General features: G+C 44.7%; 1 protein-coding gene across 1 annotated transcript in view; it reads right to left on the bottom strand.

Moving 5' to 3' along the window:
* The window catches only part of ush2a (Usher syndrome 2A (autosomal recessive, mild)), a 363,320-nt gene that overhangs the window by 86,139 nt on the left and 260,897 nt on the right, over positions 1–16,284 (bottom strand). The window contains exons 65-66 of the mRNA XM_061964341.2: positions 13,263–13,460; positions 12,972–13,126 (exon numbers count right to left, since the gene is read on the bottom strand). Of these exons, the coding sequence (XP_061820325.2) occupies positions 12,972–13,126; positions 13,263–13,460 (353 nt within the window). The remainder of the gene's footprint in view (positions 1–12,971; positions 13,127–13,262; positions 13,461–16,284) is intronic.

Genomic DNA, 16,284 nt, shown 5'->3' with positions numbered 1-16,284 from the left:
GTGATGGATTGTGAACAGAGGTCACAACACAGGAAGTATATTACAGAGGAGGCGTGGCTACAGAATAGAGGGGAAACATTTTCTGAGTTCCTTGCATACATGTTATAGAATTTCACATACATTTTTAATGATAATTTTGTTAGTAAATTATCTACAAAAAAAAAAGGAAATTCTGTGGTACATTACAGTGCACATCCATCCATCCATTTTCTACCGCTTATCCCTTTCGGAGTCGCTGGAGCCAGCACATGTAAGTGTCAAAAATACGTTAGCAGCCGCAACATTAATGCTGTCACAATTATGACTCTTGCTGGCCTACTGCTTTCGGTAATGGCGCCATTCCCAAATTATGTGGGCTCTATCGATAACCTCACTAACAACTTTAACGATGCCCTGTGCGACACCATTGATAGTATAGCACCACTAAAGCTAAAAAGGCCTCTAAAAGGCGTACCCCCTCGTTTACAGAAGAAATTAGAGCCCTTAAACAATCATGTAGAAAGCTGGAACGCAAATGGCGCGCGACTAAACTTGAGGTTTTCCATCAAGCATGGTAAAAACTTATAAACGCATGCTTACCTTCGCTAAAGCTAATTGCTAATCCAATCTCATCCACCTCAATTAAAATTATCCTTAATATTTGTTCAGTACAGTAGCATCGGTACCTAACAAGGGACTCCTCCCAGTAGCTCCATTCACTCGGCAGATGACTTTATGAATTTCAATAATAAGAACATTTAGCTCATTAGAAAGGAGATTAAAAACAACGCGTCCCAGCTACAACTGGGTTCTGTTAACACAGATACGAATGTATATACGACGGATATTGCCCTCCAAAATAGTCTCTCTTTTTGATGAAATAACATTAGAGTAACTCCTGCGACGTGTAAATGGGACAAAACAAACACTTCCTGGGAAACATATCAAGGAGCTGTTTGTAATATTAGGACCTTCAGTACTAAATATTATAAACTTACCACTTTCCTCTGGCACTGGTCCCGTAGCATTCAAAAAAGTGGTTATTAATCCTCTGCTCAAAAGACCTAACCTCGATCCTGACCTCATGGTAAACTACCGGCCGGTGTCCCACCTTCCCTTTATCTCGAAAATCCTCAAAAAAATTGTTGCACAGCAGCTAAATGAACACTTAGCATCTAACAATCTCTGTGAACCCTTTTAGTACGGTTTCAGGGCAAATCACTCTACGGAGACAGCCCTCGCAAAAATGACTAATGATCTATTGCTAACTATGGATGCTGACGCGCCATCCATGTTGCTGCTTCTTGATCTTAGCACTGCTTTCAATACTGTCGATCATAACATTTTATTAGAACATATTAAAACACGTATTGGTATGTCAGACTTAGCCTTTTCTTGGATTAACTCCTATCTTACTGACAGAATGCAGTGTGTTTCCCATAACAATGTGACCTCGGAGTATGTTAAGGTAACGTGCAGAGTTCCACAGGGTTCGGTTCTTGGTCCTGCACTCTTCAGCATTAATATGCTGCCGCTAGGTGTCATCATATGCAAATACAGTGTTAGCTTTCTCTGTTATGCTGATGACACCCAACTCTACATGCCCTTAAAACTGACCAACACGCCAGATTGTAGTCAGCTGGAGGCGTGTCCACTAACTTTTTGCAACTCAACACTAAGAAAACGGAAATGCTGATTATCAGTCCTGCTAGACACCGGCACCTTTTTAATAATACCACCTTAACATTTGACAACCAAACAATTACACAAGGTGACTCGGTAAAGAATCTGGGTATTATCTTCGACCCAACTCTCTCATTTGAGTCATACATTAAGAGTGTTACTAAAAAAGCCTTCTTTCATCTGCTTAATATCGCTAAAATTTGTTCCATTTTGTCCACCACCAACGCTGAGACCAATATTCATGCGTTTGTTACGTCTCATTTTCATTACTGTAACGTATTATTTTCGGGTCTCTCTATGTCTAGCATTAAAAGATTACAGATGGTACAAAATGCGGCTGCTAGACTTTTGACAAGAACAAGAAAGTTTGATCATATTACGCCTATATTGGCTCACCTGCACTGGCTTCCTGTGCACTTAAAATGCGACTTTAAGGTTTTACTACTTATATATATATATATAAAATACTAAACGGTCTAGCTCCAGCCTATCTTGCCGATTGTATTGTACCATATGTCCCAGCCAGAAATCTACGTTGTAAGAACTCCGGCTTATTAGTGATTCCCAGAGCCCAAAATAAGTCTGCGGACCATAGAGCGTTTTCTATTCGGGCTCCAGTACTCTGGAATGCTCTACCAGTAACAGTTAGAGATGCTACATCAGTAGACGCATTTAAGTTCCATCTTAAAACTCATTTGTGTACTCTAGCCTTTAAATAGACCACCCTTTTAGACCAGTTGATCTGCCGTGTCTTTTCTTTTCTGCTCTGCTCCCTTCTCCTGCGTGGAGAGGTTATCAGGTGACCAAAGATGAGCGCTAGCTGTTCAAAGTTGGCACCCGGGGTGGACCACTCCTCTGTGCATCAGTTGGGGATGTCTCTTGACTTGTCTCCATTCAAGATTATCCGCTGCTGGCCCCACTATGGACTGGACTCTCACATTATTAACTCGACACCCATTGCACTGGTCGCCCAGAAGGAGGGGGTCCCCACATCTGCAGCCCCCTCCGAGGTTTCTTATTGTGCCCATTGGGCTGATTTTTTTCTTGCCCTAATGTGAGATCTGAGCTGAAGATGTCATTGTGGCTTGTGCAGCCCTTTGAGACACTTGTGATTAAGGGCTATATAAATAAACTTTGATTGATTGATATATCATGCCAACCTGTATAGTAGAAGGTTGTGGCCATAAAGCGAGAAGTTGTTCAACTTTGACATTCAACTTATACCCGGGGATGGCGAGAAAGACATGAAAAGACGCTTATTTGCAGCACTTTTTTTAACCCTTCATGAGAGTAATGATTAATTCTTCATCTAAACGGGAAGATATGAACATCTCATCACACAGCATCTTAGTGAGAGCAGACATTGTACAGTAAGGCCATGTTCACAAGAACATGGATACCTAATGAACGCATACTTATCTCTAGGTTTAGGCATCTTGTCCACATGCAAACACATACTTTTGTCCTTAAAAACGTAGGCTTTTGCAAACACTAGCCAAAAAAACTCTCAGCTCAACGTGTGCTTGTAGACGGCTCATACGGAGATTTGTACTCCTCTGATGATGTCACGGTTGTGCGCTGTCATTTCCAAAGCTCAACAACACTGCCTTGCTGCTTTTAAACACACTTTAAGAGGACTTATTGTATGTTTGAACGTAAACATGCTTCTATTTTCAGAATCAGAATCAGAATCAGAATCAGCTTTATTGTCATTACGCAAGGTAACGAGATTGAGGCCATTCCATACAGTGCGATGTGTGCATGCTAGAAAAACAATGTGCAAATATATAGAAATATAAAAAATGTAGAAGTGCAATGAATATGGTGTGAAATGAATATATACATGAAAAAACAAAACAAAAACAGGGTGGTTGGTGGAATGGGTTATTGCACCGAAGAGAAGGCAGTTATGAGGGACAATGGGGCAGTCCGTTCAGGATGGTTATGGCCCTGGGGAAGAAGCTGTTCTTTAGCCTGTTTGTTTTGGTTTTAATGCACCTGTAGCGCTTCCCAGAGGGCAGCAGGTGGAACAGGTCAGAGCCAGGGTGGGTGCTGTCCTTGATGATGGCACTGGCTCTGTTGAGGCAGCGGGAGGTGTAGATGTCCGTCAGAGAGGGGAGAGGGCGGCCGATGATCTTCTGAGCCGTCTTGACCACTCTTTGCAGCCTCTCCCTGTCTGCTGCAGTGCAGCTGCCGTACCATACCGTAATACAGTAGGTCAGCAGGCTCTCGATGGACGAGCGGTAGAAGGTCAGCAGCAGGTCAGGCTTCAGGTTGTACTTCCCGAGGACTCTAAGGAAGTGTAGCCGCTGCTGAGCCTTCTTGACGATTGATGTGGTGTTGACTGTCCAGGAGAAGTCATTAGAGATGTGGACTCCAAGGTACCTGAAGGTGTGGACCCTCTCTACACGCTCGCCGTTGATGTAGAGGGGGGCAGGGTCGGTGCTGCTCCTCCTGAAGTCGACGATGATCTCTCTGGTCTTGCTGGTGTTGAGAGCGAGGTTGTTCTCCGAAGACCAGGCCGTCAGCTTCAGGACCTCCTCTCTGTAGGCAGCCTCGTCACCCCTGGAGATGAGCCCGACCACTGTGGTATCGTCGGCGAACTTGACGGTAAGGTTGTCACTGTGGGCCGGACTGCAGTCATGGGTGTAAAGGCAGTAGAGGAGGGGGCTCAGCACACAGCCCTGTGGGGAGCCGATGCTCAGCGTGCGGGAGGATGAGAGGTGCGGGCCAAGTCTCACATTCTGGGGTCGGTCCGTTAGGAAGTCCCTTATCCAGGCGTTTGTGAGAGGGGGGAGGCCAACAGTGTCCAGTTTATTGCAGAGTCTGTCCGGGATTATTGTATTGAAGGCAGAGCTATAGTCCACAGAGAGCATCCGGACGTAGCTCTGCTGCTGCTCCAGGTGGTTCAGAGCAGAGTGGAGAGCAACAGCGATGGCGTCCTCTGTGGACCTGTTCGCCCGGTATGCGAACTGGTGGGGGTCGAAGTCTGGAGGGATATGGTCCTTGATGTGCTGGAGAACAAGTCGCTCGAAGCACTTCATGATTACCGGAGTGAGGGCCACTGGTCGGTAATCATTCAGGCTGGTGATGGGAGACTTCTTCGGCACCGGGATTATTGTAGATGACTTCAGGCAGGATGGGATGACTGCCTGAGCCAGGGAGAGGTTGAAGATCCTGGTGAGGGGGGGAGCGAGCTGGTGGGCGCACGTCCTGAGCACCTTTCCAGGTACTCCGTCTGGTCCGGTAGCCTTCCTGGGGTTCACAGCCAGGAGCACTCGTCTGACACTGTGCTCCTGTACAGTGAGTGGAGTGGCGCCGGAGCCCGGTGGGGGCGGGGGCAGGGCTGGAGCAGATGAGTGTCGCTGGGGGGTTTCGAAACGGGCAAAGAAACAGTTAAGCTCCTCTGCCAGTGTCGCACTCTGATCCGCAGTTGTCATATTGCAGCCTCTGAAGTTCGTGATGTCATGAATGCCCCGCCACACCTCCTGTGAGTTTTTGCTGGACAGATGGGACTCTATGCACCTCCTGTGGTCCGCCTTTGCTTTTTTAATCCCTCTCTTCAGGTCGGCTCTAGCAACACTGTACAGTGCCCTGTCCCCTGACCTGAAGGCTGCGTCGCGGGCCCTGAGGAGTGTGTGGACCTGGCTGGTCATCCAGGGTTTCTTGTTGGGGTAAACCCGGATGTTTTTTTCCACAGTCACATTCAATCAATCAATCAATCTTTATTTATATAGCCCTAAATCACAAGTGTCTCAAAGGGCTGCACAAGCCACAACGACATCCTCGGTACAAAGCCCACATACGGGCAAGGAAAAACTCACCCCAGTGGGACGTCGATGTGAATGACTATGAGAAACCTTGGAGAGGACCGCATATGTGGGTAACCCCCCCCCTCTAGGGGAGACCGAAAGCAATGGATGTCGAGTGGGTCTGACATAATATTGTGAGAGTCCAGTCCATAGTGGATCCAACATAATAGTAAGAGTCCAGTCCATAGTGGGGCCAGCAGGACACCATCCCGAGCGGAGACGGGTCAGCAGCGTAGAGATGTTCCCAGCCGATGCACAGGCGAGCGGTCCACCCCGGGTCCCGACTCTGGACAGCCAGCACTTCATCCATGGCCACCGGACCTGTGCCCCCCCCCCCCTCAAGGAAAAGGGGAGCAGAGGAGAAAAGAAAAGAAACGGCAGATCAACTGGTCCAACAGGGGGGCTATTTAAAGGCTAGAGTATACAAATGAGTTTTAAGATGGGACTTAAATGCTTAAATGCTTCTACTGAGGTAGCATCTCTAATTGTTACCGGGAGGGCATTCCATAGTACTGGAGCCCGAATAGAAAACGCTCTATAGCCCGCAGACTTTTTTTGGGCTCTGGGAATCACTAATAAGCCGGAGTTCTTTGAACGCAGATTTCTTGCCGGGACATATGGTACAATACAATCGACAAGATAGGACGGAGCTAGACCGTGTAGTATTTTATACGTAAGTAGTAAAACCTTAAAGTCACTTCTTAAGTGCACAGGAAGCCAGTGCAGGTGAGCCAGTATAGGCGTAATATGATCAAACTTTCTTGTTCTTGTCAAAAGTCTAGCAGCCGCATTTTGTACCAACTGTAATTTTTTAATGCTAGACATAGGGAGACCCGAAAATAATACGTTACAGTAGTCGAGACGAGACGTAACGAACGCATGAATAATGATCTCAGCGTCGCTAGTGGATAAAATAGAACGAATTTTAGCGATATTACGGAGATGAAAGAAGGCCGTTTTAGTAACACTCTTAATGTGTGATTCAAACGAGAGAGTTGGGTCGAAGATAATACCCAGGTTCTTTACTGATTCGCCTTGTGTAATTGTTTGGTTGTCAAATGTTAAGGTGGTATTATTAAATAAATGTCGGTGTTTAGCAGGACCGATAATCAGCATTTCCGTTTTCTTGGCGTTGAGTTGCAAGAAGTTAGCGGACATCCAATGTTTAATTTCATTAAGACACGCCTCCAGCTGACTACAATCCGGCGTGTTGGTCAGCCTTAGGGGCATGTAGAGTTGGGTGTCATCAGCATAGCAATGAAAGCTAACACCGTATTTGCGTATGATGTCGCCTAGCGGCAGCATGTAAATACTAAAGAGTGCAGGGCCAAGAACCGAACCCTGAGGAACTCCGCACGTTACCTTAACATAGTCAGAGGTCACATTATTATGGGAGACGCATTGCATCCTGTCAGTAAGATAAGAGTTAAACCACGACAAGGCTAAGTCTGACATACCAATACGTGTTTTGATACGCTCTAATAAAATATTATGATCGACGGTATCGAAAGCAGCGCTAAGATCAAGAAGCAGCAACATAGATGACGCATCAGAATCCATCGTCAGCAGTAGATCATTAGTCATTTTTGCGAGGGCTGTCTCCGTAGAGTGATTTGCCCTGAAACCGGATTGAAAAGGTTCACAGAGATTGTTAGACACTAAGTGTTCATTTAGCTGCTGTGCGACAATTTTTTCGAGGATTTTCGAAATAAAGGGAAGGTGGGACACCGGTCGGTAGTTTACCATGAGGTCAGGATCAAGGTTAGGTCTTTTGAGCAGAGGATGAATAACCGCTTTCTTGAATGCTAGGGGAACAGTGCCAGAGGAAAGTGATAAGTTTATAATATTTAGCACTGATGGACCTAATAATACAAAACATTCCCGATGCAGAACTTTATGTAGTCCAGCACCGTTCCTGTGGCTGTCTCCAGCTCCTGTTGTTGGAAGAGGTCCCAGTCTGTGTGTTGGAAGCAGTCCTGAAGTTGTGTGGAGTGCATCGTCAGGCCAGGTCATAACAGTCTTTGTAATAGGCCTGGCCTGGCGTCTGATGGGGGTGTAGGTAGGAGAGAGCAGGAGGGAAAGATGGTCTGACTGTCCAAGCTGGGGGAGGGGTGTAGCTCTGTACGCGTGCTTTATGTTGGTATACACGTGGTCCAGGGTGTTCTTGCCCCTTGTAGAACACTTCACGTGCTGGTAGAACTTAGGGAGTACAGTCTTCAGATTGGCCTTATTAAAATCCCCTGCTATGATATGAACACCGTCGGGGTGGGCCCGCTGCTGTTCGTTGACGGTGTTCAGCAGAAGAGAGAGCGCTGTGTTTACTTTGGCGTCCGGTGGAATATACACAGCCGTGATGATAACAACAGACAGCTCTCTCGGGAGAAAAAAAGGCCGACATCTAACAGACATGTACTCCACGTCCGGGCAACAGTGCTGTTCAGTGATTGTCCCGTTGTTGCACCAGTTCTCATGCACATAGATACAGAGCCCCCCTCCTCTGCTCTTACCGGAGTCCTTAGTTCTGTCCCGGCGGAGCAGAGTGCGTCCGGCTAGCTGCATGCTAGCATCGGGTATTTCCGGGTGAAGCCAGGTTTCGGTGACAATCATAGCACAACAGTCCCGAACATAGCGGTTTCCAGCAAGTTGTAACTCCAGGTCGTCCATCTTCTGTACAAGGGATCTGGCATTAGAGAGGAACAGGCTCGGTAGAGGTGGCTTGTGGGGTTGTTTCCTAAGCCTGAGCAAGACGCCGGACCTGCGGCCACGCTTCTGCTTCCTCTCCCTCCTCCGTCTACGCCGTCTCCCAGACCCGACAACAAACCACGGAGAGCCCTGTGCTCTCGCTATGTCATCTGGGATGTTGTGCTCGTGGTGAAAGTCGCTCGAAACAGATATCTGGTGCGAGTTACCGATATCCAAGAGTGACTGGCGGGTGTACCGGGTGTTTGCAGTACAGGTGGTGCACAAAAGGAAAAAAAACATGAAGAAAAGAAGGAAGAAAGAGCACTGAAATGGAGAGCCGTAAGCCGCTGCGTCTGTGCGCGCCGCCATCTTCTATTTTCACTCTACATCAGTGGTTCTTAACCTTGTTGGAGGTACCGAACCCCACCAGTTTCATATGCGCATTCACCGAACCCTTCCTTAGTGAAAAATAAAATGTTTTTTTTTTCAAATTCAAGACAAAGTTATATTTTGTTGGTAACACTTTAATATGGGGAACATATTCTAAGTAACAAAGACTTAATTTAGAGTTATTTGGTTAGGGTTAGAGGGTTAGGGCCAGGGTTAGGGTTATAATAAGGCCATGCCGAATAAGGCATGAATAAGTACTTAATAATGACTAGTTAAGAGCCAATATGTTACTAATTTGCATGTTAAAAGGCAAATAATTAATGGTGAATATGTTCCCCAAACTAAAGTGTTACCATGTTTATTTACTGGTGCACAAAATGAACCGTGCATGAACATCACCTTGTTCAAAGAAAAAAAACAACACAGTGCATGAACTCACAACAAATTATACACCTGCAAATCAGTGTGATTTCTGCTGTTGCCGTATCCGTAATATGCCGATAGGGAGAAGTTTGTATTTACACAATGAGTCGGGTGTGTTTTGACCTCCGCCGAACCCCTGAGGCCAACTCAGCGAACCCCTAGGGTTCGATCGAACCCAGGTTAAGAACCACTGCTCTACATTGACAAAAAAGACGCATCAAAATGAGCTTTGCGACACTCCCGCCAGAGACAATGACAGTCGTTTTAGATACGATTGCTGTTGGACCTCCAGCTGATGGGACAACTTTGCAAGCAAGACTTTTTGCTTTATGTCATAAGAAAGGTGCAACATTATCCCATGTTTTTAATCCTTGTTGAACGACAGATCATGAAGTTAACGAGTGTTGATTCCATTTGTGTAGATGGAGCTGGAGCGACCGTGCATGCGCATATGACACGCCCGAGCGACTAAAAACAAAGGAAGTATCCTTCCTCCTTGCTAAAGTTAAAGACAATATACACTTCATTGCACATGCATCTCTATATTGATCATTAAATGTGTTTTTTTTTAATTAATTAATTAATTTATTTATTTATTTATTTATTTTTAAAATATATTTTATTAATATTATTTTTTAATTTTTCCCCTCCCTCAGGGGGGGGGCTCGGCGGGGCGGTTGCTGGTTGTTCCATCTCCATCGTTGGGGTCCCTGCGGGTGGGGTGGGTGGTTCCCGTGGCCCTGTGCCTGGGTGGTCCTGCGGCGGCCGGTTTGGGTGGGGTGGCCGGGGGCTGGCCTCGCCGCGCTCTCCGGGGGTGGGGGGTGGGCTCGTGGGGGCCCGGTTGCCGGTGGGGCGGGGGCGGTCTTCCCGTCCGGTTGCGGGGAGTCTCTGGGTCCTTCGGGCGGGGCGTCTCGCCTTTCTGCCCGTGTGGGGTGTGGTCTCTCGCTGGCTTGGGGTCTGGCTGTCCCCTGCTTTTCTCGTGCCCTGTCCTCCGCCGGGTGCGTCTGTCTGCGGCCTGCTGCTGGCCCTTGTGGGCGGTACGGTGGGTCGGGCTCTGGGGTTCCTGTCGCTGGCCGGCTTGGCTGCGTGGGGGCGGTGGTCCCTGGTTCCCTGGGCACCACGCCTCCTGTTTGTGGGTTGGGCTCTCGGGGGTGATGGGGCCGTGCTCTGGCTCCCACGCACTCTGGGAGTCGAATGTATTGTACATGCAAATTCACGTATGCTCACATACGTACATAGGTACCTACGCTCCCACATACATACACAAATACAGTACATATTTACCTACCTAATGTTCGTACATCCACACGCACATTCAATATACAAACATACACATACACATACTGTACATATACATTCACTGTACAAACACATATACACATTCTGTACATATACATTCATTGTACAAACACATATACACATTCTGTACATATACAAGTACATATGCATACTTACACTCATGCACATAATCACGTTTCATCAAACATATATAAAAGGTTTTTGCCCTAGGGTAAACTGGGTGTAACACATGGCACACTGACAAAGCTTAACCTATTGTGACTATAACAATCTACAAGGTTAATGTAGGTTGCTTCTCTTTCTCCCCCTCCATTTTTCTGCATTCTTTCGTATCTCAAGTTATCATTACGTATATGTATTGTTGCATTTAAACAACTGTATTGTTGATAATAAAGGTAAATTATTGGTATTGTTCATTATCAATAGCGCTATTTCTATTGGTATTTGTATTGATCCATTTGTAGTGTAATAATGCTCATTGTCATTTCTGTATTATTTTTTATTTTTCGCTAACTGCTTATTTGCTATTACTTTTACCATCATATTTGTACATGTCATATTTGCTGATGTTGCTCTATTGTTGTTGTTGTTGTTGTTTGCTGTTGTTGTTTTTGTCTCTCTGTCTAATCCCCCTCTTGTCCCCACAATTTCCCCCTCTGTCTTCTTTTTTTTTCTCTTTCTATCCCCTCCTGCTCCGGCCCGGCTGCACTAAATGATAATATAAATACATTTAATAAAGTCAAATACAAATAAGGCAACAAGAGAAGTATCCTACACTTCTCTTTTGTAAAGTAAATCTGAACAGCCGACATGGGCATCTACATCAACTATATGATTTGCCTGAGAAGCTGGACAGGACATAAAAAAAAAAAAAAAAAAAAAAAAAAAAAAAAAAAAAAAAAAAAAAACAATTCCATAAGAGTTTTGCAACGACACACTCACGTATGTGCGCTTTAGGCACTTAAACAAGTGCGTGCTGATTTTATAAATAATGTACACTTCACTGCACATGTAATATATCACCATGTTGCCGATTAAACATCGTATAATTTGAGGTTTCAGCAGCACAGGCATGCATGCACGCTTTAACCTTTGAAAAAAAAGATTCATATGTTCCCAGGACTCTGTGTAAGTGCAGGCTAGTTTTAAAAATAATGAACATGTCATTGTATTATATAGTGGTGGTATATCAAGTAGTATATCAAGTATAGTAGTATATCATAGTAGTATATCAAAATATTCATTATAATAGCAGAGGTGTAATGCCACCTAAGTCAGCCGTGGCTGCTTTTCCAGGCTTCTGATTGGACAAAATGTGCATGACAGCAGGTGTATGCGTTTGTGTGTAGACATAGACAATTTTGAAACTACACTTGTGTGGATGGAGATTGCGTTCATTTTCGTGTGGCCATGGCCTAAGTGATTGTTTTATTATGTTCATAGTTTGTATAGCTTATTCAGCACTTAGCAATGCTGCTGCATGATGCTTATTGTTTGTTCCTCCATCCATCCATTTTCTACTGCTTGCCCCTCTTAGGATTGTGGGGGTGCCAGAGCCTATCCAAGCTGCATTCGGGTGGAAGGCGGGTTACACCCTGGACAAATCTTCACCTCATCGCAGGGCCAACACAGATAGACAGACAACATTCACACTCACATTCACACACTAGGGCCAATTTAGTGTTGCCAATCAACCTATCCCCAGGTGCATGTCTTTGGAGGTGGGAGGAAGCCAGAGTATCCAGAGGGAACCCACGCAGTCACGGGGAGAACATACATACTCCACACAGAAAGACCCAGAGCCCGGGGATCAAACCCAGGACCTTCTTATTGTGAGGCAGCAGCACTAACTCTGTTTTACCATGCTGCCCGCTTAGTGTTTGTTGTTGAAGGGAAAAGCAAACGACGTGAAACATCTGTAAAATTAATACGCCGCTGTATGCTTAAAATGAGCAACATACGTAACTATTACATTATGAATGTACCTGTTACTACATTCCATATTTACTGTACTTAGAGCTTGTATATAAAACAATGATGGGGGCTTTTGGGCGCTTTATAGGTTGAATAGACATTCCCAATGGCTCCATTGTTTGCTGACTCTTGCTAATATTTATCTACCAGTTGGAATGCATAAATAAAGAAAAATGGATGTGTTCTTGTCTTACATAAGGATTGTGAATGATAGACACAATTTTAAAAGAAGTGCAGTTCCCCTTTCAGTTATTGCTATTTTTCACCAATACACCAAAACAAATTAATTGTATGTGTACAGTAATGTACTTGGCAATAAAAAATTATTCTGATTCTGATAATTGAATCCTGGACTTTCCCTTTGTTCTGAGGAATGCTCTTAATTCAATGAATGTTGTTCAACAAATCATGTTATGTTACCGATGAGTATATCAACTGCAGTAAGTCATGATTATTAATGAGAAGTTGATAATGTATAGGCTTGTTAATTTAGGACATTCGGGCACCCTTACCACCACTAATTTAAAAATGTTGGTTTATGTATGTAAATATTTGAACCTGTATACAATATATACGTTTGAACCGGCATGAATTAGAGAAAATCCAAAATTGATTAAAATCTGTGTTTCCAAATGTTGTTTTTAAAAATCATTGGAGATGTGCTTCATTTATTCCAGCCTTGAGCACAGTACTGTACAAAATACCATAGACAAGAAGACACAATCTTACCTTGGCACTGTCAGTGCAACCAGCTTTGTTGCAAGCCCGTAGCTGGTAAGTGAATTCCTGAAAAGGCCCAATCCCACCCATGTCTGTGAAAGTGTTTTCATCACCACGGTAACGCTCTTGTCCATCACGCAGTATGACATAGTGGGTTAAGATGCCTGACAAAATAGAAAACAAAATAAACAAATTAGCCTCTTTACCTTAAAATCAGGGACCCTAACAACAGTGACTGGGGGACTCATAGGATTTTTTTATGACTGGACATAATGCACTGTCAATGATGAATAAACACACCGTTAGGCCGAGCAGGTGCCTGCCAGTGCCACTGGATGACATCACTTCGTTTACTGAGGCGTCTCCAGCGAGGGGGGGCCACTCCCCAGGGTTTGTCTTCACTGGTGGTCACAGTGGTGGCATCACTGGAACCCCTGCCAAAGCTGTTCCAGCCCCTTACTCTGTATTTGTAAGTGGTGTAGGGTTCCAGGTTGGAATCTACAGGAAATAGAATGAACAGTACTCAATGGCTAAGAGGTGTTTATATTAGAGTGGAGGTTTTTATTGCCCAGTTGTGCAGTCTCTTGATTGATGTTAGTGCCTGCAACTGATCACACACAGTAGTGAAACTGTGCAAGATTCAGGAAGAAAAACGTTGACACCCAAATGCAGTTCAATTTGTGTAAACCATAGTGGAGCATTGCCAATGGCAGCATACGTTACATGGAAATATAACAAATGACCGCACTGGTCACTGCTGGACAAGCTGTAAATGTGATGCAGTGACTCGAGTCTTGTTACAGCCCTTCTGCTGGGCTACACGTACAGGAGTATATATAAATACCAATGTACTTGCTCACACGCATATGTGCATCCATTTTAAGAGCACTAAGGGACCGCTGCTGTAAATGAAAGCATGTTTTAACCACCAGACTGGGACTGTTGTCTTTATTACTGTGAAAACTGAGGCTGCAAAAACACTAATGCAGCGGCATGCACATGCAAATGAAACACACAAGGTGTGCCACTACAATACATATTTAAAGCACTCCTTGCTTGTGTATGATACAGTTTAGGCTTCTACCTAAGAGAAGTATAGCATGATACCCAGTGTGTGCATGGGCAACATCTGGCGTATGGTGTGTGGTGACAGCTTTATGTGCGGGTGCCCAGATGGTAGCACAGCATCGCCTAGAATCTTATCGAAACCTCATGGACATATGTACAAACACACAAAGCAATAGAGACACACAGAGAAGCACATGTACTTCAACTCTAACTAAATCCCACAAAATAATCAATGTGTGTATAATTTGTCTTAATAATACACCTAAATGTCCAGATCAATAATATTAAAGGGGGCCTGCACTTTTTGGAATTTTGCCTATTGTTCACAATCATTATGAAAGACATGATGACAGATGGATTTAGTTGTTTTTTTTTTGCATTCTAAATTTTATATAAACATAAATACAAGTCAGAATCAGAATCAAAATCAGAATAGTTTTTATTGCCATTGTTTGAGAACGGGTTCACAAACTAGGAATTTTACTTGGTGCAATCGTGCAACATAAAACACATATAACACAGAATAGAATAACATGAGCTGTAACTGAGCTATCAGATCTGGTTATTGTTCATGTGTTTGATGGCCAAGGCAAAGAACTGTTCAGGTGGCAGGAGGTGTGGGTCTGGATGGACCGTAGTCTCCTGCCTGATGGGAGACGGAAGAATAGTTTGTGTCCAGGGTGAGAAGAGTCAGCGGTGATCCGACCCACACGCCTCCTGGTCCTGGAGTTTGCAGCCAATAACCTTCTTAGCAGCACGTACGATGCGCTGCAGTCGATGCTTGTCCCGGACTGTGGCGCAGGGGAACCACACGGTGATGGAGGAGGCGAGGATGGACTCGATGATGGCTGAGTAGAACTGCACTAGCATCTCGGTCGGCACCTTAAGTTACTTCATCTGCCGCAGGAAGTACATCCTCTGCTGGCCTTTCTTGATGAGGGAGCTGATGGTCGACTCCCACTTGAGGTCCTGGGTGATGGTGGTGGCTAAGAAAAGTAAGGAGTCCACAATGGAGACGGGGGTGGGAGAGTCAATCAGGGTGAGGGGGGATAGTGGGGCTTTGACTTTCCTGAAGTCCAAGATCATCTCCACTGTTTTCTGGGCGTTCAGCTACAGGTTGTTGAGGCTGCACCAGGACGCCAGCCGGTCCACCTCTCTCCTTTGGGCAGACTCGTCGCCATCCGAGATGAGCCCGATGAGGGTAGTGTCGTGCGCAAACTTGAGCAGCTTTACGGAATGGTGACTAAAGGTGCAGCAGTTTGTATACAGGGAGAAAAGCCAGGGGGAAAGTACACAGCTCTGAGGAGTACCAGTGTTCGTGGTTCGACTGTCCGAGACAATCTTCCCCAGCAGCACGTGCTGTCTTCGGTCCGTCAGGAAATCATTGATCCAACTGCAGAGGAAGTCGAGCACGCTGAGCTGGTAGAGCTTGTCTCGTAGCAGTCCAGGGAGGATGGTGTTGAAGGCAGAGCTGAAGTCCACAAATAGGATCCTGGCGTAGGTTCCTGGGGAGACCAGATGCTCCAGGAAAAGTCCTGTTTCCTTGTGAGGATCATGGTCATCCTTCATCTAAATGGGAATATATAAACATCCTAGCAGTCGGCATCCTAATGACAGAAGACTTTATACATTAAGTGATGTTTCATTATGTTTTTTAGCTCTCAAAGTCTGCAGTGAGCAAAATCCGTGATGAAGAAAAAAAAAAAGCAAACGTTGTAATGCGCTTTTGAAATTATTGCGCCACGTATGCTTAAAATTATCAAAATACGTAAATATTAAATGTTATTATAAATGTGCCTGTTACTACATATATACTCACATCATGTATATAAAACCCTAATTGAGATGTTTGGATGTTTTTTTAGGGGCTCCATAGGCAGAATTGAACAGCTCCCTTAGACTCCATTGTTAGCGGACTTAATCACGTTTATTTAATATTTAGAATGCATTAAAAAAAAACAAAAAAACATCTGTCATGTCTTTCATAATGATTGTGAATGATAGGCAAACTTTGGAAAAATGTGCAGTTCCCCTTTCAGGTAGATTCATATTAAATTTTTTTTATATAAATTCCAATTCCAGTTAGACTAATATATAGTAGTGAAATTTTATTTTATGTTAATAACACTGGTGTACAATGGTAGCATTAGGCCGTATACATTGACACAGCTGCATCCCCTACGAGCAGTGAGGATGTTGAGCCCCTTCACTGTCCCAAAGCACTCACAGGTAGGACGAACTTGAGCTTTCCCTC

This window comes from Nerophis lumbriciformis, linkage group LG06 (genome assembly GCF_033978685.3).
Source record: "Nerophis lumbriciformis linkage group LG06, RoL_Nlum_v2.1, whole genome shotgun sequence".
Taxonomy (NCBI): domain Eukaryota; kingdom Metazoa; phylum Chordata; class Actinopteri; order Syngnathiformes; family Syngnathidae; genus Nerophis; species Nerophis lumbriciformis.
Note: the sequence above shows the minus strand (reverse complement) of the source record. Positions and strands in the feature narration are given on the sequence as shown.